At 40.1% G+C, this 22,431-nt stretch overlaps 1 protein-coding gene across 1 annotated transcript in view; it reads left to right on the top strand.

Annotated features, from left to right (window-relative positions):
• Positions 1 to 20,329, top strand: part of fam184aa (family with sequence similarity 184 member Aa) — a 91,931-nt gene extending 71,602 nt beyond the window's left edge. The window contains exons 14-17 of the mRNA XM_036963531.2: positions 650 to 796; positions 1,254 to 1,392; positions 7,544 to 7,648; positions 19,719 to 20,329. Of these exons, the coding sequence (XP_036819426.1) occupies positions 650 to 796; positions 1,254 to 1,392; positions 7,544 to 7,648; positions 19,719 to 19,727 (400 nt within the window). The 3' untranslated portion in view covers positions 19,728 to 20,329. The remainder of the gene's footprint in view (positions 1 to 649; positions 797 to 1,253; positions 1,393 to 7,543; positions 7,649 to 19,718) is intronic.
• The last annotated feature ends 2,102 nt before the right edge of the window (positions 20,330 to 22,431 follow it).

Genomic DNA, 22,431 nt, shown 5'->3' with positions numbered 1-22,431 from the left:
TAAAAACCTGTTTTTGCTTTGTCATTATGGGGCATTGTGTGTAGATTAATGAGGGGGGGAAAGAATTTCATAATTTTTAGGCTGTAACGTAACAAAATGTGGAAAAAGGAAAGGGATTGAATACTTTCCGAATGCACTATATGTACCCGGAGATAACTGAAGATCTCTATCTCTGGCATAATGCTATGCTCTGTGGCTAGAATGATTGACGTGATTGTGGCCATCCTTCAGTATGACGTGTCCTACAGAGACTCTCAAGATATAAATAAAGTCCCATTTCTCAGGACATGGCAGGTGTATCTTTTGGAGGTGACTGACATACACATCCCTCTTTTATTCCACTTGAATTCTACAACATCCACAACCAGTTAAGCAGAGACTGTATTGCAGTTTGGATTTGGGGAAAGGTAGTGTTGTGTTTGGATAAATTCCATGATTAGATATGGGAAGAGAGGTAAAAATCTCACAGGAGTGAGTGCCTGTTATATAAATGCATTATAGTTATTTTTAGCTTGCTTTAATTATTTACTCATTATTGACTGGAGAGTGTACAGAGACTCATTTTAACATAGTTTGGCTGCAAACTTTGTTTACATTCAGCCAAAGGGGATATGTGACTGACCTCTGTTTCTCTCTCTCTGTGCCTCAGGGCTCATGAACAGGACCTGACAAAGAGACATGAGAGAGAGCTGGGGGAGCTGAGTGCTGTTCACCATAGAGAGACTCAGATCATGCTCTCAGACTTCAACAAAGCCCAGGAGCTACTGAAGGACAAGATCTCTGCCCTCCAGATACTGTAAGGGCACGGTGTGTGTATGTGTGTGTGTGTGAGAGAGAGCAATCAAAAGCCAGGGATCTCACCTCAAATGTTATTTTTATCCGATGACGTGTGCTAGAATGTTATGCCACTGTTGAAATGTTGATACACAGATCCTCCCCCATTGTTCTGCTTACATTCTTAATGCCATCTATGGTGACCTAATTTAGATGCTTCTACACCTGCACACCTGAGTGCTTCTACACCTGCATTGCTTGCTGTTTGAGGTTTTAGGCTGGGTTTCTGTACAGCACTTTGAGATATCAGCTGATGTAAGAAGGACTATAGAAATAAATTGGATTTGATTTCGATAATTTTCAATGTGTGCGTCATCTAAGATGCCATACAAGGTACTGTGTGGCGTCTACTTGGCAATTTGATACTTTTATGGTTACCTAATGCATATTTTATGTTTTGATGTTTCACCCTGGTCTAGATTGGAGGGGACAGAAGATAAGTTTCGGAACAGAGAGAGTCGTCATGAGGACCTACAGGTCATTGCTGAGCTCAAGGACATGGTGACAGAGCGAGAGGCCCTTGTCAAGAAACTGGTGGTGGGTGGTCAACTCAAGGGCGTAGGTTTCACTTGAACATTGGGGGGAAAATAAACAGCAAATTCACTGGTGACTTTAAATAAATTTGATGAGGGGATACATTGACATTTCTACCATCCAATTAATCCTATTATAGTTGTATGCCATTACCCAATTCCATTTTTGAGATCTGCCCCTGACACAGTAGAATTCAGTAGAAAAGTAATTCTCAGGGAATTGATTGGTTGGTCAACTAATAAGAAACCTTCTCGGAACATAAAGTAATTACCATTTGGTTGGGCGCTGTTGTGGAAGTATGTTCCCTGGACATTATTTTTTACATTATTGTGTTATTCCACGAGTAACTTTTGGGTCCTTTAATTTTGTCAAATATAACAATTTCACTTAATTTTAACATTCTGTCACAAAGAGCACATGTTCAACTTCATAACAAACATATTTTTCCATCTCAAGAGGTAAAATAAAAAATACATAAAAAAAAAGTGACTTAAACTGACAGGGTTGACGATTTTTATCTTAGATTTCATCTCCCCTTGTGACAAAGGAAATAGAAAGTTGTTGTGTGCCCTTTGATGTTGAAATTGTTAAAACATTTCCAGTTTATCTATGTATGGGCAACAGCGCTGACGTGTTATGCTAGATGGGCCCAGTTTTCCACCACAAAACACCAGAAAATGGCAAAAAGATTAGAACCAGCTCAACTGCTTTTACATCTTGATTTAGCTATTAGATGATCAATGTTTGTTTCGTAAAAAAAAAAGATTTGAAAGGAATACGAGAGTTCACGTTACAGGGTTGACCTTAAAGCTGGAATCCCAGCAGTTAGAGCGCTGTGACAGTAACCAAAAGGTTGCTTATTAGAATCCCTGAGCCGGCAAGGTGGAAAAACTTGCCATTCTGCCCTTGAGCAAGGCAGTTAACCCCCACAAAAACTGCTCCCCGGACACCGATAACCTGGATGTCGATTAAGGCAGCCCCCCGCCCCCTCTCTAATTCAGAGGGGTTGAGTTAAATGCAGAAGACACATTTCAGTTGAATGGATACAGTTATGGAACTGACTCGGTATCCCCTTCCCCTTAATGGTGAAATTGCCACGTCTGTTTGAGATATTACAACAACAAACACGTTTTTTTCCCCCTCGGACATCATTGAATCCCCGCGATAGAAGAGAAGATATGGACTGCAATTAATTTTACCATGCTGGGTGACGCTCCTCAGCTCGGCAACAAAAACAACTATGGCGGCCAGTGACACTGATTCCCCTTACTACGAATTACATCTAAACTTGAGTGACAAATGTAAATTAATTTAGAATCACATTAAATTAAGTAAAAATCTTCAGAATTGACTTTCCCAAAGCAACAAAGAACTAGGGCTTTACAATGATGGTGAAATATTGGGGTTAAGTGGATTAAAATATTCCTAGAAGTTGGAAACGGATAAAGAATAGCACTAAACCAGTGGCACAGATGAAACTGTCCAAGTAGTAGATACATCTCCTTCAAATGTTAATATTTGGTTTTGTTGACAACCAAAAACAATTCGATATCACTTTTGCAATACAGTAAGGCCACAATTGAATTTATAGCACAGCGTGTTGTACAGTCGACAATTCGGATTTTAAAGGCATTTTCCCTGACATTTGTGGAGATCTCATTCACAGTAAATGCAATGGAAATTACCTTTAAATGTCAAGGGCGCTATAATGCGTATCAGATTGAGTCCCGGCCTAAATAGCAGTTAAAAATGTACATGTTGGATTCATGTCTCCAACTCAACCAAAACTCTAAAGTTAAAGAATAGGACCACGTGGGTGGCATAGATTGAACTATCCAATCAGTAGATACAGTACATCTCCTTCAAATGTTGATATGTGGTTTGTTGACAACCAAACAATTCAGTATAACTTTTGCAATACAGTGAATACTAACTTGACGACAGGTCAACAAATAATCTCTAACTCAACCAAAAATGTAAGTTAAAGAATAGGATTAAGCACAAACTTTTCCCTGTTTACTTGAGTGGGTGGATATCTCATTGATCAAGGTCTCAATCAAATATTACCTAATTGTCCACAATGAAATACGTCCTGATAGGCCCTAAGTTGTATATACTGTTTCATAAACATGGTGGTTCGAGCCCTGAATGCTGATTTGATTGGCTGACAGCCGTGGTATGTCAGACCGTATACCACGGGTATGACAAAACATAGATTTTTACTGCTCTACTTATGTTGATAACCAGTTTATAATCGCAATAAGGCACCTTGGGGTGTGTAGTATATGGCCAATATACCACGGTTAAGGCCTGTATCCAGGCACTCTGCGTTGCGTCGTGATTAAGAACAGCCCCTAGCCGTGGTATATTGGCCATATACCACACCCCCTCATGCCTTATTGCTTAAATAGTCAACTATAACAATAACTAGGTCCCTGGTTAGATCACATGATCTGGAAAAACAAATGTCCGTTGTCATGAATGGTCCTGAAATCGTATATGACAGAATCTTTATAAATCTTTACTTGGCAGTTCTCACCCTCGTTCACTCCCCCGCATGGATTTAAAGCATGGTTTAAGAAAGACATACAGTTGAAGTCAGATGTTTACATACACTTAGGTTGGAGTCATTAAAACTAGTTTTTCAACCACTCCACACATTTCTTATTAAACAAACTATAGTTTTTGCAAGTCAATTAGGACATCTACTTTGTGCATGACACAAGTAATTTATCCAACAAGTGTTTACAGACAGATTATTTAACGTATAATTCACTGTATCACAATTCCAGTGGGTCAGAAGTTTACATACACTAAGTTGACTGTGCCTTTAAACAGCTTGGAGAATTCCATGTCATGGCTTAAGAAGCTTCTGATAGGCTAATTGACATCATTTGAGTCAATTGGAGGTGTACCTGTGGATGTATTTCAAGGCCTACCTTCGAACTCAGTGCCTCTTTGCTTGACATCATGGGAAAATCAAAAGAAATCAGAAAAAAAAAAAGTCTGTTTCATCCCTGGGAGCAATTTCCAAACGCCTGAAGGTACCACGTTCATCTGTACAAACAATAGTAAGCAAGTATAAACACCATGGACCACGCAGCTGTCATACCGCTCAGGAAGGAGATGCATTCTGTCCCCTAGAGATGGACATACTTTGGTGCGAAATGTGCAAATCAATCCCAGAACAACAGCAAAGGACCTTGTGAAGATGCTGGAAGAAACAGGTACAAAAGTATCTATATCCACAGTAAAACGAGTCCTATATCGACATAACCTGAAAGGCTGCTTAGCAAGGAAGAAGCCACTGCTCCAAAACTGCCATGAAAAAGCCAGACTACAGTTTGCAACTGCACATGGGTCAAAGGTTGTACTTTTTGGAGAAATGTCCTCTGGTCTGATATAACAAAAATAGAACTGTTTGGCCATAATGACCATCGTTATGTTTGGAGGAAAAAGGGGGAGTCTTGCAAGCCCATGTACACACCTATCCAATGCTATTGAGTCCATGAGGGAGAGTGAATGGGTGCACACTTCATTGAGAAAGGGAGAGAATTGGACTGCAGCTGTAGTTTCGGAACCTACCAGAAACATTTTGGGAACCAACAACGGATATCACAAAAGCCTAAGAGGCTCCAACATGAACCCCCCAGCTAGCTCCATCACTATCTATACAAATGTCCTCTCACTGACACTCAATGAGACCTTCAAACCATGAACAGGCACTGACATTCTTTGATTGTATGCCATGATTCATTGATTTGTATTAACCCTTGTGATTTATTTCAATGTATGTAATGTCTGAATTCCGTGCTTCAAGTACACATCAAACAGATAGAAAAATACCCACTCAGAATTTGTGGCCAAGATGTGACTATAGGATTTGAATATCTACCATCTAGCTACAAATCAGAGGGTATTGTTTTAAGTGTTTGCACCTGCTATGGTCATAAGGGAATAAAATAAACAAAAAAGAACACTGAAATCATTAAACTCTATTTAAGTTTATATATACAGTGGGGCAAAAAAGTATTTAGTCAGCCACCAATTGTGCAAGTTCTCCCACTTAAAAATATGAGAGGCCTGTAATTTTCATCATAGGTACACTTCAACTATGACAGACAAAATGAGAAGAAAAATCCAGAAAATCACATTGTAGGATTTTCAAATTAATTTATTTGCAAATGATGGTGAAAAATAAGTATTTGGTCAAAATCAAAAGTTTATCTCAATACTTTGTTATATACCCTTTGTTGGCAATGACAGAGGTCAAACGTTTTCTGTAAGTCTTCACAAGGTTCTCACACACTGTTGCTGGTATTTTGGCCCATTCCTCCATGCAGATCTCCTCTAGAGCAGTGATGTTTTGGGGCTGTTGCTGGGCAACACGGACTTTCAACTCCCTCCAAAGATTTTCTATGGGGTTGAGATCTGGAGACTGGCTAGGCCACTCCAGGACCTTGAAATGCTTCTTAGGAAGCCACTCCTTCGTTGCCCGGGCGGTGTGTTTGGGATCATTGTCATGCTGAAAGACCCAGCCACGTTTCATCTTCAATGCCCTTGCTGATGGAAGGAGGTTTTCACTCAAAATCTCACGATACATGGCCCCATTCATTCTTTCCTTTACACGGATCAGTTGTCCTGGTCCCTTTGCAGAAAAACAGACCCAAAGCATGATGTTTCCACCCCCATGTTTCACAGTAGGTATGGTGTTCTTTGGATGCAACTCAGCATTCTTTGTCCTCCAAACACGACGAGTTTAGTTTTTACCAAAAAGTTATATTTTGGTTTCATCTGACCATATGACATTCTCCCAATCTTCTTCTGGATCATCCAAATGCTCTCTAGCAAACTTCAGACGGGCCTGGACATGTACTGGCTTAAGCAGGGGGACACGTCTGGCACTGCAGGATTTGAGTCCCTGGCGGCGTAGTGTGTTACTGATGGTAGGCTTTGTTACTTTGGTCCCAGCTCTCTGCAGGTCATTCACTAGGTCCCCCCGTGTGGTTCTGGGATTTTTGCTCACCGTTCTTGTGATCATTTTGACCCCACGGGGTGAGATCTTGCGTGGAGCCCCAGATCGAGGAAGATTATCAGTGGTCTTGTATGTCTTTCATTTCCTAATAATTGCTCCCACAGTTGATTTCTTCAAACCAAGCTGCTTACCTATTGCAGATTCAGTCTTCCCAGCCTGGTGCAGGTCTACAATTTTGTTTCTGGTGTCCTTTGACAGCTCTTGGTCTTGGCCATAGTGGAGTTTGGCGTGTGACTGTTTGAGCTTGTGGACAACTGTCTTTTATACTGATAACAAGTTCAAACAGGTGCTATTAATACAGGTAATGAGTGGAGGACAGAGGAGCCTCTTAAAGAAGAAGTTACAGGTCTGTGAGAGCCAGAAATCTTGCTTGTTTGAAGGTGACCAAATACTTATTTTCCACCATAATTTGCAAATAAATTCATAAAAAGTCCTACAATGTGATTTTCTGGATTTTTTTTTCTCATTTTGTTTGTCATAGTTGAAGTGTACCTATGATGAAACTTACATGCCTCTCTCATCTTTTTAAGTGGGAGTACTTCCACAATTGGTGGCTGACTAAATACTTTTTTTGCCCCACTATACTTTACCTTAAGATTTCCTCCTTTTAGTGGACTTTATTTTACCTTCTTAAAACTTCTAATGATTTTACCAACATTCCAACTTCAATGTTTTATTCCCTGTGAATGATACAACACATTGTACTGATGCAAACACTTAAGGGCCCTAACTCAATTCAATCAGTTGCAGATAAAGGAAATCCTCACTGAGGGTTAACTCAGAATGTTAACACTGTATTTGAATGATAGCTGTGGCATGGATTCCTGTTGATATCCAATACATCCTATGCCAGAGGAACAGCTTTACCATAAAATACAGCAGAAATATTCTAAGTGAACCTACAGTTGGCATTTATTTTATTGACTTAAATTGGGACCTTAGTGTGGCTCTGAGTGTGGTCCCATTCTATCCATGTCAGTCCTCTGACTCACATGTTGAATTTGATTTATTTGGGTATGAAATAATACAACAAGATGTCCATTGGTTCCCTACTTCAAAGCAGTAATTTAAACACTTGTTTCCAAAGTGGTCCTTCTGTTACAGACATGAACTGACCAGTCTTTCCTGTTTTTTTTGTAGGATGACAAGAAGTTCTATCAGCTGGAGCTGGTCAACAGAGAGACTGGCTTCAACAAAGTGTTCAACACCAGTCCTAATGTTGGAGTCATTAACCCTCTCATCAAGGTTAGTTATCCATTGAACACCTGCTCAGTTTATACTATTTCAATTAGAATCACCTTTATTCTGATCAACAATATACTGATTGAATCTGGTATGGATACCAAAAAGCATACATAAAATTGTTGTACACAACCGGTCCACAACTGATACGTTTTTTGCTTTAAGGTTGATATTTAATATAACGTAAATAGGTACATAATATACAGTCATGTCCAAAATTATTGGCACCCTTGATAAAAATGAACAAAAAATACCTATATTGTATGTATATAAAAAAAGGGGGTTAGATTATATTATTTTATACTAATACAATTGCTTAGAGAATTTTTATTTTTGTTCTCTCAAAAAGATAGGGATTATAAAAATTATTGGCGCCCCTTTTCAGTAATCCGTCACCCTCCACTTGCAAGGATAACGGCACTGATCTTTTTTTATAATTTCCAGGAAACTAAGCAGATGGTTCCCATCACTACTTCACCAGAGTCATTTGATCATATATATATATATATATATATATATATATATACTGCTCAAAAAAATAAAGGGAACACTTAAACAACACAATGTAACTCCAAGTCAATCACACTTCTGTGAAATCAAACTGTCCACTTAGGAAGCAACACTGATTGACAATAAATTTCACATGCTGTTGTGCAAATGGAATAGACAACAGGTGGAAATTATAGGCAATTAGCAAGACACCCCCAATAAAGGAGTGGTTCTGCAGGTGGGGACCACAGACCACTTCTCAGTTCCTATGCTTCCTGGCTGATGTTTTGGTCACTTTTGAATGCTGGCGGTGCTTTCACTCTAGTGGTAGCATGAGACGGAGTCTACAACCCACACAAGTGGCTCAGGTAGGGCAGCTCATCCAGGATGGCACATCAATGCGAGCTGTGGCAAGAAGGTTTGCTGCGTCTGTCAGCGTAGTGTCCAGAGCATGGTGGCGCTACCAGGAGACAGGCCAGTACATCAGGAGACGTGGAGGAGGCCGTAGGAGGGCAACAACCCAGCAGCAGGACCGCTACCTCTGCCTTTGTGCAAGGAGGAGCAGGAGGAGCACTGCCAGAGCCCTGCAAAATGACCTCCAGCAGGCCAAAAAATGTGCATGTGTCTGCTCAAACGGTCAGAAACAGACTCCATGAGGGTGGTATGAGGGCCCGACGTCCACAGGTGGGGGTTTTGCTTACAGCCCAACACCGTGCAGGACGTTTTTCATTTGCCAGAGAACACCAAGATTGGAAAATTCGCCACTGGCACCCTGTGCTCTTCACAGATAAAAGCAGGTTCACACTGAGCACATGTGACAGACGTGACAGGCTGGAGACGCCGTGGAGAACGTTCTGCTGCCTGCAACATCCTCCAGCATGACCGGTTTGGCGGTGGGTCAGTCATGGTGTGGGGTGGCATTTCTTTGGGGGGCCGCACAGCCCTCCATGTGCTCGCCAGAGGTAGCCTGACTGCCATTAGGTACCGAGATGAGATCCTCAGACTCCTTGTGATTCCATATGCTGGTGCGGTTGGCCCTGGGTTCCTCCTAATGCAAGACAATGCTAGACCTGATGTGGCTGGAGTGTGTCAGCAGTTCCTGCAAGAGGAAGGCATTGATGCTATGGACTGGCCCGCCCATTCCCTAGACCTGAATCCAATTGAGCACATCTGGGACATCATGTCTCGCTCCATCCTCCAACGCCACGTTGCACCACAGACTGTCCAGGAGTTGGCGGATGCTTTAATCCAGGTCTGGGAGGAGATCCCTCAGGAGACCATCCGCCACCTCATCAGGAGCATGCCCAGGTGTTGTATGAAGGTCATACAGGCATGTGGAGGCCACACACACTACTGAGCCTCATTTTGACTTGTTTTAAGGACATTACATCAAAGTTGGATCAGCCTGTAGTTTGGTTTTCCACTTTAATTTTGAGTGTGACTCCAAATCCAGACCTCCATGGGTTGATAAATTTGATTTCCATTGATCATTTTTGTGTGATTTTGTTGTCAGCACATTCAACTATGTAAAGAAAAAAGTATTTAATAAGAATATTTCATTAATTCAGATCTAGGATGTGTTATTTTAGTGTTCCCTTTATTTTTTTGAGCAGTATATATATATATATATATATATATATATATATTATATATTATATATTGTTTTGGCAGAAATGCCTTCTGGAACAGGCTAAGTTTATTGTGCCTTAATAACAAACTTCTATGCCATCTGTAAATATGAATGAAATTGTTAAATTACAAGCCTATTTGGTTTAGCCACGGAAAAAGAGGGGGAACCTTCCCTAGCTATGATTGGCTGAGATAATGGTTGGGCTGGACATGCCGAGAGATCAGTTCGGATGGGTCTGCCATGTATCACGCTTCTGTCTATAACATGAGCTGCTCAGTATGTGTAGGTAATCCTTTCTAACACAGCTTTTTTTTAAAGATATCATGAAGAACTGCAAAAGTGTTGCACTTTTTAGAGGACCGAGTTTTGAAATCAGTGGAATGCCCGGTGGAAACGGAGTATGATAGCTAAGGAGATGGAGAAAATTCAGGCGTTTGATTGCAAATCCAGATGATATCTTCAAACTAAGGGCATCCATGGAATATGTGACAGAGAGGGAGAAGTGTTCATCCATGTGTACGGGTAGGAGAGTCTAGCTAGCTACATTTTCTGATATACATTTGTAATTTTGTCAAAGTTGTTTTTGTCAAAGTTGTTTTTTCTTTTGCTGGCTCGCTAGCTGACATTACATGTATGATCCGTGTAGTAATATGGTTCGTATCTCAGAGCCATTTGCACTGCTAGTTATAGCCTAATGTTAGCTAGCTAGCTAACATTGAACCTACTTGGTTAGTGTTAGCTACCTGTAGATTCATGCAGGGTAGTAACGTTATGAGTTGGAATTATGGTTAATTGTTGTGCCAGCTAACTACATGTCTAAACAAAAGACTCCACTATACAAGTAACCATTTCACTGTACCGTTTACACCTTGTGTAATTCTGTGCATGTGACAATTAACTTAGATTTTAATAGTGTAATGTAACGAACAACATGACCTGCACCAAAGTCAAATTAAGATATAACGTTTGGCCTACAAGACAGTGTCCAAGTTCTAACATTTTCTGGTAGAATGATCTGCTTTTATTTTGTCACACTCACAACCGTAAGCTATATTTTACAACTGTATAGACATGTCGATAGTTGTAGTATCAACCAGCCTTTAGTCTTGAAATCTTTGGTTGTTTAGTACACTACCGTACTCACTCTGTTTAGCACATGGCCTCACATGTGAATCCTTAAAGAGATGTGTGGGGCTAAGGCTTAAGAGGGTGTGAACGATGCTGAATGGGTGTAGACAAAGAAGAGGTCTCCAGTAGATGTACCGAAACATTTAAGTGCCATTTTCTCATAAGTGGAGTTACAAGTTTATCGACTTTCAATTAAAAATTACTTTCCCATTTTTCCTCAATTGTAGTGTATTATATACAGTTTTCTAGCTCTGAGTCTCTACTTTTATCCAATGTAAAAAAATATTAAAAAATGTCCTGGTACTGGGTAAAGTTCATGATGCCATTGACCTTAACATGGTCCCAGAACCAGTGGAAGCAAAACAGCCCCATCACATCAGACACACCACCATATTTGGTAACACTTTACATTAAGTTGCCACTATTACTATGTAAGTAACACAGTAATAACTGTGTAAACAACATAGTAGTTACATCGATTTTACTATGTAACTACATGGTAATGGGGTTGTTGCGGAATCAGTTATTGCACAATTGGAACTAGGATTGTGTACTTACACATTCACTTGCTTAATGTTATCCCACATGTGTAACTACTGATATTATTACATCCTGTTCCACTATGTAACTAATGTAATTACACATTTGAAAGTCACCTGTGAATTACCATGTCAATAAATCAAACCAAAATATGACCTTGTTATATGTAACCACAAGCTGCCACTACCATTGAATCCACATGTAATGCCAGGGTTGATAAAAAGGCTAGTACCTGGTAACAACAATTGTAACAAGGAACATCCTTCCATTAACCTTTTACTGCAGAGGGCTAAATCAGGGTCACACAGAGCCGGCTTAATTAAAGAAGACACCTATACCATATCAGATATTAAAGAGAGTTAAAATGTATTGAATTTTGAGTTTGCATCACAATATTACACTTTATATACATCACAGAAGACTGAAACATAACAAAACAACTAGTATGTTTATTGACCTGTACACTGAGGTTGGTCAATAATTCCCTCAAGTGATTCCCCAACATCTTGTCAACATGTGCTCTGAAAATGGAGCAGATATTTTATACCAATCTATCTTTATAGACTTTTATCCATAACAAGGCCTAGGTGTCCCCTAGTGTCCAGTATTCTCTCCAAATTGAAAAGTCTTTATTTTCATTTTGCCATAAAAGGCCCAAGCTCACTCAACTACCCCTCCGACCTCTCCAACAGCCAGAAGGAATGATAAGGATCTGGCTCCACTGAACTGACCAATCAGGAGTTAGGAGGCTTGGCTGTTTCAAGTTTTAATGTCACGTGACATGACTATCGCTAATGTGGCTGTTATTTATCAAATCAATTAACTGTTTAATTGTTACTTGATTAAACAAATCATGTAACAACTAACTCATTTGGAATTTGGGGCAGCACGGGAAAAGTTGTTTAATGAGTTACCGTCTCCCAAATTAAACTCTTGGAAGATATATAGATATATATCTCGATAACAGTCACGTATTAATTATTATGACCTCATATCAGTCTCATGTTGAACTTCACATACTCCTTTATATCTGCAAGAACTCTAACCTTATTGGTCATCTATGAACGTTTGAACATCTTGGCCATGTACTGTTATAATCTCCACCCAGGCACAGCCAGAGGAGGACTGGCCACCCGTCAGAGCCTGGTTACTCCCCAGGTGTCTTCCTAGGTTCCTGCCTTTCTTGGGAATTTTTCCTAGCCGCATTGCTTGCTGTTTGGGGTTTTAGGCTGGGTTTCTATATAGCACTTTGTGACATCGGCTGATGTAAAAAGGGCTTTATGAATCAATTTGATTGATTGATGAATCAGCAATACACAAATTGGCTTAATTATTTATTTACTAACTAACTAAATAATAACACAGAATACATAAAAACACACAGGTATAGATTATTGATTAGAAACGTAATACAATGAAACGGGTCCGAAGTGGACTGACAAGATATGACGGCTTGTTACACATATGGAGGGGTAGGTAAAGAGAGGGAGAGACAAAGCGAGAACACTTTGATACATTTGGAACCGACGCTCAATGGAATAGTAATACTTTGCACATGAACCACCGCTCATTCGGATAAGAAATGCAATATATATATTTACGCGGAGATGTCTTTCTTTGTCGTCTCTCTGTTGAAACCAATCAGTCCTTCTATGAGGAAGGGATGGATGGGTGTAAGGCTCTGGTTGTCCACCAGAGGTCAGAATGTCGCTCTTAGTTGTTGAGCTTCTCTGGTAGTGAAGTGTTTGTTAGATAGATACTTCAGCTGTACCAACGATTGTCGGAGATGGGATTCTTCTTTCCCACCTCGTGTCTTCTAGTCAAATTTGGGCTTGAGTCTGGTAACTCTAATGAACTTATCCTCTGCAGCAGAGGTAACTCTGGGACTTCCTTTCCTGTGGTGGTCCTCATGAGAGCCAGTTTCATCATAGCACTTGATGGTATTTGCGACTGCACTTGAAGAAACATTCAAAGTTATTGAATTTTTGCGAATTGACTGACCTTCATGTCTTAAAGTAATTATGGACTATCGTTTCTCTTTGCTTATTTGAGAAGTTCCTGCCATAATATGGACTTGGTCTTTTACCAAATAGGGATATCTTCTGTATACCATCTCTACCTTGTCACAACACAACTGATTGTCTCAAACGCATTAAGAAATTCCACAAATTAACTTAACAAGGCACACCTGTTAATTGAAATTACATTCCAGGTGTCACGCCCTGACCTTAGTTATCTTTGTTTTCTTTATTATTTTGGTCAGGTCAGGGTGTGACTAGGGTGGGTATGTTAGTTTTTTGTATTGTCTAGGGGTTTTTGTATATCGAGGGGGTTTTGTAAGTCTAGGTATATGTAGGTCTACGGTGGCCTGAATTGGTTCCCAATCAGAGGCAGCTGTTTATCGTTGTCTCTGATTGGGGACCATATTTAGGTAGCCATATTCCTTGGGTATTTTGTGGGTTCTTGGTCTATGTTTAGTTGCCTGTCTGCACTACGCACATTAGCTTCATGGTTCGTTTTGATAGTTTGTTCAGTGTTCTTTCTTTAATTAAAGAAGAATGTACGCTTACGACGCTGTGCCTTGGTCTCCTCTTTATGACGACCGTGACACCAGGTGACTACCTCATGAAGCTGGTTGAGAGAATGCCAAGAGTGTGCAAAGCTGTCATCAAGGCAAAGGGTGCCTGCCTAATTTGAAGAATCTAAAATCTAAAATATATTTTGATTCGTTTAACACTTTTTTTGGTTACTACATTATTCCAAATGTGTTATTTCATAGTATTGATGTCTTCACTATTAAGTACTAAGTACTTTGTTGAAGCACCTTTGGCAACAATTATAGCCTCGAGTCTTATTTGATATTATGCTACAAGCTTGGCACACCTGTATTTGGGTTTCTCCCATTCTTCTTTGCAGATCCTTTCAAGCTCTGTCAGGTTGGATCCGGGCTCTGGCTGGGCCACTCAATGACCTAGAGAGACTTGTCCCGAAGCCTCGCCTGCATAGTCTTGGCTGTGTGCTTAGGGTCGTTGTCCTGTTGAAAGGTGGACCGTCACCCCAATCTGGGTCCTGAGCGCTCTGGATCAGGTTTTAATCAGGGATCTCTCTGTACTTTGCTCCGTTCATCTTTCCCTCAATCCTGGTCTCCCAGTCCCTGCTGCTGAAAAACATCCCCACCAGCTTAATACTGCCACCACCATGCTTCACGGTAGAGATGATGCCAGGTTTCCTCCAGGCCAAAAGAGTTTAATCTTGGTCTCATCAGACCTGAGAATCTGAGAGTCTTTAGGTGCCTTTTGGTAATCTCCAAGTTGGCTGATTGCAAACTCCCAAGTACCATAAAGGCCTGATTGGTGGAGTGCTGCAGAGATGGTTGTCCTTCTGGAAGTTTCTCCCATCTCCACAGAGGACCTCATGACCTCTGTCAGAGTGACCATCGGGTTCTTGGTCACCTCCCTGACCAAGACCCTTCTCCCCTGATTACTCAGTTCGGCTGGGCGGCCAGCTCTTGGAAGAGTATTGGTGGTTCCAAACTTCTTCCATTTAAGAATGATGGAGGCCACTGCGTTCTTTGACTTCAATGCTGCAGACATTTTTTGGTACCCATCCCCAGATCTGTGTCTCGACACAATCCTGTCTAGGAGCTCTACGGACAATTCCTTCGACCTCATGGCTTGGTTTTTGCTCTGACATGGCCTGTCAAATGTGGGACCTTATATAGACAGGTTTGTGCCTTTCCAAATCATGTCCAATTAATCAAATTTACCACAGCTGGACTCCAATCAAGTTTTAGAAACGGGATGATCAATGAAAACAGGATGCACCTGAGCTCAATTTAGAGTCTCTGAATACTTGTGTAAATAAGGTATTTCTGTTTTTTATTTCTAAAAAACTTTTTTGGCTTTGTATTTATTGGGTTTTGTGTGTAGATTGCTAAGATTGCTGAGGATTTTTATTTATTTTATCAATTTTAGAATAAGACTAACGTAACAAAATGTGGAAAAAGTCAAGGGATCTGAATACTTTCCGGAAAGTATTCAGATCCCTGTCTATACATACATATATATGCGCACCGACCAAATGCTTTTCCAACCGTTTAAGGAGTTCCCACATATGCTGAGCACTTGTTGGCTGCCTTTCCTTCACTCTGCAGTCCAACTCATCCCAAACCATCTCAATTGGGTTGAAGATTATTGAGGCCAGGTCATCTGATTTAGCACTCCATCACTCTCCTTATTGGTCAAATAGCCCTTACAGCCTGGAGGTGTTTAAAAAAAGAAATATATAAAAAAAAAAATATATATATGTATATATATCACCTTTATTTAACCACGTAGGCTAGTTGAGACCAAGTTCTCATTTACAACTGCGACCTGGCCAAGATGAAGCAAAGCAGTACGTCACAAACAACAACACATGGAATAAACAAACATACAGTCAATAATACAATAATAAAAATAATACAATAATAATAATACAATAGAAAAGTCTATATACAGTGCCTTGCGAAAGTATTCGGCCCCCTTGAACTTTGCAACATTTTGCCACATTTCAGGCTTCAAACATAAAGATATAAAACTGTATTTTTTTGTGAAGAATCAGCAACAAGTGGGACACAATCATGAAGTGGAACGACATTTATTGGATATTTCAAACTTTTTTAACAAATCAAAAACTGAAAAATTGGGCGTGCAAAATTATTCAGCCCCTTTACTTTCAGTGCAGCAAACTCTCTCCAGAAGTTCAGTGAGGATCTCTGAATGATCCAATGTTGACCTAAATGACTAATGATGATAAATACAATCCACCTGTGTGTAATCAAGTCTCCGTATGAATGCACCTGCACTGTGATAGTCTCAGAGGTCCGTCAAAAGCGCAGAGAGCATCATGAAGAACAAGGAACACACCAGGCAGGTCCGAGATACTGTTGTGAAGAAGTTTAAAGCCGAATTTGGATACAAAAATATTTCCCAAGCTTTAAACATCCCAAGGAGCACTGTGCAAGCGATAATATTGAAATGGAAGGAGTATCAGACCACTGCAAATCTACCAAGACCTGGCCGTCCCTCTAAACCTTCAGCTCATACAAGGAGAAGACTGATCAGAGATGCAGCCAAGAGGCCCATGATCACTCTGGATGAACTGCAGAGATCTACAGCTGAGGTGGGAGACTCTGTCCATAGGACAACAATCAGTCGTATATTGCACAAATCTGGCCTTTATGGAAGAGTGGCAAGAAGAAAGCCATTTCTTAAAGATATCCATAAAAAAGTGTCGTTTAAAGTTTGCCACAAGCCACCTGGGAGACACACCAAACATGTGGAAGAAGGTGCTCTGGTCAGATGAAACCAAAATGGAACTTTTTGGCAACAATGCAAAACGTTATGTTCGGCGTAAAAGCAACACAGCTCATCACCCTGAACACACCATCCCCACTGTCAAACATGGTGGTGGCAGCATCATGGTTTGGGCCTGCTTTTCTTCAGCAGGGACAGGGAAGATGGTTAAAATTGATGGGAAGATGGATGGAGCCAAATACAGGACCATTCTGGAAGAAAACCTGATGGAGTCTGCAAAAGACCTGAGACTGGGACGGAGATTTGTCTTCCAACAAGACAATGATCCAAAACATAAAGCAAAATCTACAATGGAATGGTTCAAAAATAAACATATCCAGGTGTTAGAATGGCCAAGTCAAAGTCCAGACCTGAATCCAATCAAGAATCTGTGGAAAGAACTGAAAACTGCTGTTCACAAATGCTCTCCATCCAACCTCACTGAGCTCGAGCTGTTTTGCAAGGAGGAATGGGAAAAAATGTCAGTCTCTCGATGTGCAAAACTGATAGAGACATACCCCAAGCGACTTACAGCTGTAATCGCAGCAAAAGGTGGCGCTACAAAGTATTAACTTAAGGGGGCTGAATAATTTTGCACGCCCAATTTTTCAGTTTTTGATTTGTTAAAAAGGTTTGAAATATCCAATAAATGTCATTCCACTTCATGATTGTGTCCCACTTGTTGTTGATTCTTCACAAAAAAATACAGTTTTATATATTTATGTTTGAAGCCTGAAATGTGGCAAAAGGTCGCAAAGTTCAAGGGGGCCGAATACTTTCGCACGGCACTGTACACACAGTGAGTAGGATAAGGTAGGATAAGGGAGGTAAGGCAATAAAATAGGCCATAGTGGCGAAATAAATACAATATAGCAATTAAACACTGGACTGATAGATGTGCAGAAGATGAATGTGCAATAATATGGGGATGAGGTAGTTGGATGGGCTATTTACAGATGGGCTATGTACAGGTGCAGTGATCTGTGAGCTGCTCTGACAGCTAGTGTTTAAAGTTAGTGAGGGAGATATGAGTCTCCAGCTTCAGTGATTTTGCAGTTTGTTCCAGTCATTGGCAGTAGAGAACTGGAAGGAAAGGCGGCCAAAGGAGGAATTGGCTTTGGGGGTGACCAGTGAAATATACCTGCTGGAGCTCGTGCTATGGGTGGGTGCTGCTATGGTGACCAGTGAGCTGAGATAAGGCAGGGCTTTACCTAGCAGAGACTTATAGATGACCTGGAGCCAGTGGGTTTGGCGACGAATATGAAGCGAGGACCAGCCAACGAGAGCATACAGGTCGCAGTGGTGGGTAGTATATGGGGCTTTGGTGACAAAACGGATGGCACTGTGGTAGACTGCATCCAATTTGCTGAGTAGAGTGTTGGAGGCTATTTTGTAAATGACATCGCCGAAGTCCAGGATCGGTAGGATAGTCCGTTTTACGAGCGTATGTTAGGCAGCATGAGTGAAGAATGCTTTGTTGTGAAATAGGAAGCTGATTCTGGATTTAATTTTGGATTAGAGAGTGTGAGTCTGCAAGGAGAGTTTACAGTCTAACCAGACACCTAGGTATCTGTAGTTGTCCACATATTCTAAGTCAGAACCGTCCAGAGTAGTGATGCTGGACAGGTGGGCAGGTGTGGGCAGTGATCGGTTGAAGTGCATGCATTTAGTTTTACTTGCATTTAAGAGCAGTTGGAGGCCACGGAAGGAGAGTTGTATGGCATTGAAGCTCGTCTGGAGGTTAGTTAACACAGTGTCCAAAGATGTGTTGGGTCGTTGTCCATATTTTCAAGCACGGTGGTGGCTGCATCATGTTATGGATATACTTGTCATTGGCAAGAACTAGGGAGGTTTTTTTAATAAAAATAAACTGAATAGAGCTTAGCACAGGCAAAATTCTAGCGAAAAACCAGGTTGTCTGCTTTCCACCAGACACTGGGAGACAAATTCACCTTTCAGCAGAAATATTACCTAAAACACAAGGATGGCATTGCTTACCAAGATGGCATTGAATGTTCCCGAGTTGCCTAGTTACGGTTTGACTTTAAAATGGCTGTCTAGCAACAACCAACTAGACAGAGCTTGAAGAATTAAAAAAATAATAATTGTACAATCCAGGTGTGCAAAGCTCTTAGAGACTAACCCAGAAAGACTCATAGCTGTGATCGCTGCCAAAGGTGATTCTAGGTGTGAATATTTATATAAATGAGATATTTCTGTATTTTAATTTCAGTAACGTTGCAAAGTTTTCAAAAAACATGTTTTGACTTTGGTGTATTGTGTGTAGAGGGGTAAGAATTATTTTTTTATGCATTTTTTAATTCAGTAACACAATAAAATATGGAGAAAGTCAAGGGGTTTCAATACTTTCTGAAGGCACTGTACATAACAACCAAAGCTTGAATTAGTGCTGAGCAATTTGTGCCTTTTGAGGTCAATTATTATTTTTATTAAATGTACTATGCATTATGTGGGTTGAATCCTGTAACAACACAGAATTAAACAAATAATACAATGTCCATGATGGGTATATTGGGTTGTTAAAATGTTTTTATTTTTTATGGAAATAAATGTCGGACACAAAGAAAAGGCAGTGCCACACATATTTAGAATTCACTCACTACTCTAATAGCTATTGTTAAGAGGGAATGCTGTCTGGCTTTGATTCGCACCATCACTGAGCAATAAGAAACTACATTTTGAAAATACTTAAGGACAATATTGTGGAAAGGTGAAGTAACTGATTTTTGGATCAAGAGAGCCAAAGGGTTTGAGGCAATGCACTTTTAGTGTTATGAAGACTATATGCAGCCTCTTTATGTAGCTGCATTGCATTCTGGAATGTACTGTATGTTGAGTGTGTTCATTAAACTCTGTGTTGGCTCTTTGAAACCTTTTGTTGTTGTGTTTGGCATTGTGTAACTGCTGTCATTTCAACCTTCTTATGCAGCCTTCCTGAGACTGACAAGGCAACCATGGAACCAAACGAATCGGAGGAACAAAAGGAGTTTGTTCGCCCAATACTTTACTTTCTGACTCTCACTGAAGGAGCCCACCCAAGAGCATGTGAAAAAGAATAACACTAACACACCATGACTCTCTGTTCATTCATACACTGTGAAACTGTCCGGTTTGTTATTTTGTTTGTTTGAATAACAATAATTATGTTGGATATGGACTATTATGCAATTTCTGCATTGGTGCAGATGTGTTTTCTTTTTTCAGTATCATATTTATGGGGACACTGTATGTATGGTTGGGGTCAATTCCATTTAACTTCCGGTCTGTCCAGGAGATTAATTGAAATTAAATTCACAAATTCAAATATCCCAATGGAAAACGATAGGCACTTTTCAATTTGATGTGTTCAGTAAAAGGACTGACTGAAAATGTAATTGCCCCCAATCTTGACTGTTTTGTGTCTGTTAAAACTGCATTAACCAGTCAAGGTCGACTTGAACTGTTCAATACAAATGATGTCTTGCCAGTTTTGAAATAAATAGCACAATATATCTATATTTATATTATACCTCTGTGTATGAAATAAACATATAAAATCAATAGTGAGATTTACTTGAGATTAATATTTTACCATAATGGCCTTGTTGCCGTTAAGGAACATTTGGGTACTATATACACTTCTATGATGTTTGTCCTTTCATTTTCTGTGCATGTTTGCGTGCGTATAAAGTGAGAACAGAGCTCAGTGAGGACTTCTCAGCAGTGATGCCAATTTAGCAATTTTGTTGCTAGATTTAGAAACTTTTCAGACTACCCTGGCAACGTTTTTAGCAACTTTTAAAAATGTTTTTTGAACTTTTAGCAACTTTTGAAAAGTGACTCAAACGCTAAAATGCACGCATTTTCCCTCTAAATGACAAAAACGATTTTCTCTGTCACACACTCAGTCACAACACACATGCCTGGCTGCGAAAGTGCATTGTGAGTGACGGGAATTCTTTACAACAAAATGCACAACAAATATTCTGTTCGAATAACATTTACAAACAATTTGATATAAATTGTACATTTAAATCATCACTTGAGAGTATAAAAATCACTTTTGATGTACAATGCTTTGCAACCAACAACTTACCGCTGGTTTGGTGCTTGTTCACTGGGACGATTCCAACTGGAACATCCCCCCTCGTAAGCAAGCTACGCAAACCAGCCAATAAGATGCCATGTTGAGTAGGTGAAGGCAAGACAAACTCAAACCAAAAACCCATTGGCTTAACAATAAAGTGGCAAGGGGAATCAATATAATCAATATATATAGAATCAATATAACCCTGTTACACTAGCACCAATTTCAGCAAATTTCAAATCATTGTTGGCTGACTGCAGCAGCAGTAGTACGGGTTCGACGAGCCAAACCCAATGAATATAGTTGGTCACAAATGTTTTGATCTTGAACAGAACTCACAACATCAATCAAAAAGTCTCAATCAAAATTTTACAGCCAAATGTACAGAAAAGAGTGGGAGTCTGTACCTGAACCTCATTTTCTCTGAGATGGCCAGTCAATTTCAGTAACTTTACTGTGTATTCTACGTGATGACGCAGTTTTACGTTATCACGCAATGACATCGCAACATCTTTTAGCAACTTTTAGCAACAAATCAACCTGCCTCTAGCAATTTACCATGAAAATGAGTTGGCAACACTGCTTATCAGACCACAAACATCATGTTGATGAACTACCTCCTGAAACTGCCCCATGATGTCACATTCCTTTTCATTAGACTCAGCCTGATGAGGGCACAGTTCATGAAATTCGATTCGATGAGTTCCAGCTTCTGTTGCTAGGGCTGTTGCTAGAATTAGCAAAAAACACTGACCGGATTATGTAATTAACCAAAGCTTCCGTTGCTATGCTGGTTGGCTCTATTTTTACTCGTAGCGGTCACGAAGGAAGGAGTACGAGGGCAGTTCTAGTTCTATTTCACTTCATAAACACTCGCTCAGTCCTCACAAAATTATTACCTCAGAATTGCTCCAAGAATGCTGTTTTTGACGGTGACAACCTGCTGACTATGTGCTGCTTCAGAGGACCGGAAAGACTGGAAAGAGAACACGCTTTCTTTACCATATATTTGTCTTTAAATAAGAAGATATTGTTAAATAGGAAGAAATCATTTAAGCTGTTTTTAGATTGACGTTGCTAGAGCTGCTGTACTTACAGTGGGGCAAAAAAGTATTTAGTCAGCCACCAATTGTGCAAGTTCTACTAAAAAAGATGAGAGAGGACTGTAATTTTCATCATAGGTACACTTAAACTATGACAGACAAAATGAGAATAAAAAAAATCCAGAAAATCACATTGTAGGATTTTTTATGAATTTATTTGCAAATGATGGTGGAAAATAAGTATTTGGTCACCTACAAACAAACAAGATTTCTGGCTCTCACAGACCTGTAACTTATTCTTTAAGAGGCTCCTCTGTCCTCCACTCGTTACCTGTATTAATGGCACCTGTTTGAACTTGTTATCAGTATAAAAGACACCTGTCCACAACCTCAAACAATCACACTCCAAACTCCACTATGGCCAAGACCAAAGAGCTGTCAAAGGACACCAGAAACAAAATTATAGACCTGCACCAGGCTGGGAAGACTGAATCTGCAATAGGTAAGCAGCTTGGTTTGAAGAAATCAACTGT

This window comes from Oncorhynchus mykiss, chromosome 26 (assembly GCF_057628025.1).
Source record: "Oncorhynchus mykiss isolate SJ-2025 chromosome 26, ASM5762802v1, whole genome shotgun sequence".
Classification (NCBI taxonomy): Eukaryota; Metazoa; Chordata; class Actinopteri; order Salmoniformes; family Salmonidae; genus Oncorhynchus; species Oncorhynchus mykiss.
This window is presented reverse-complemented; position numbering and strand designations above follow the sequence as displayed.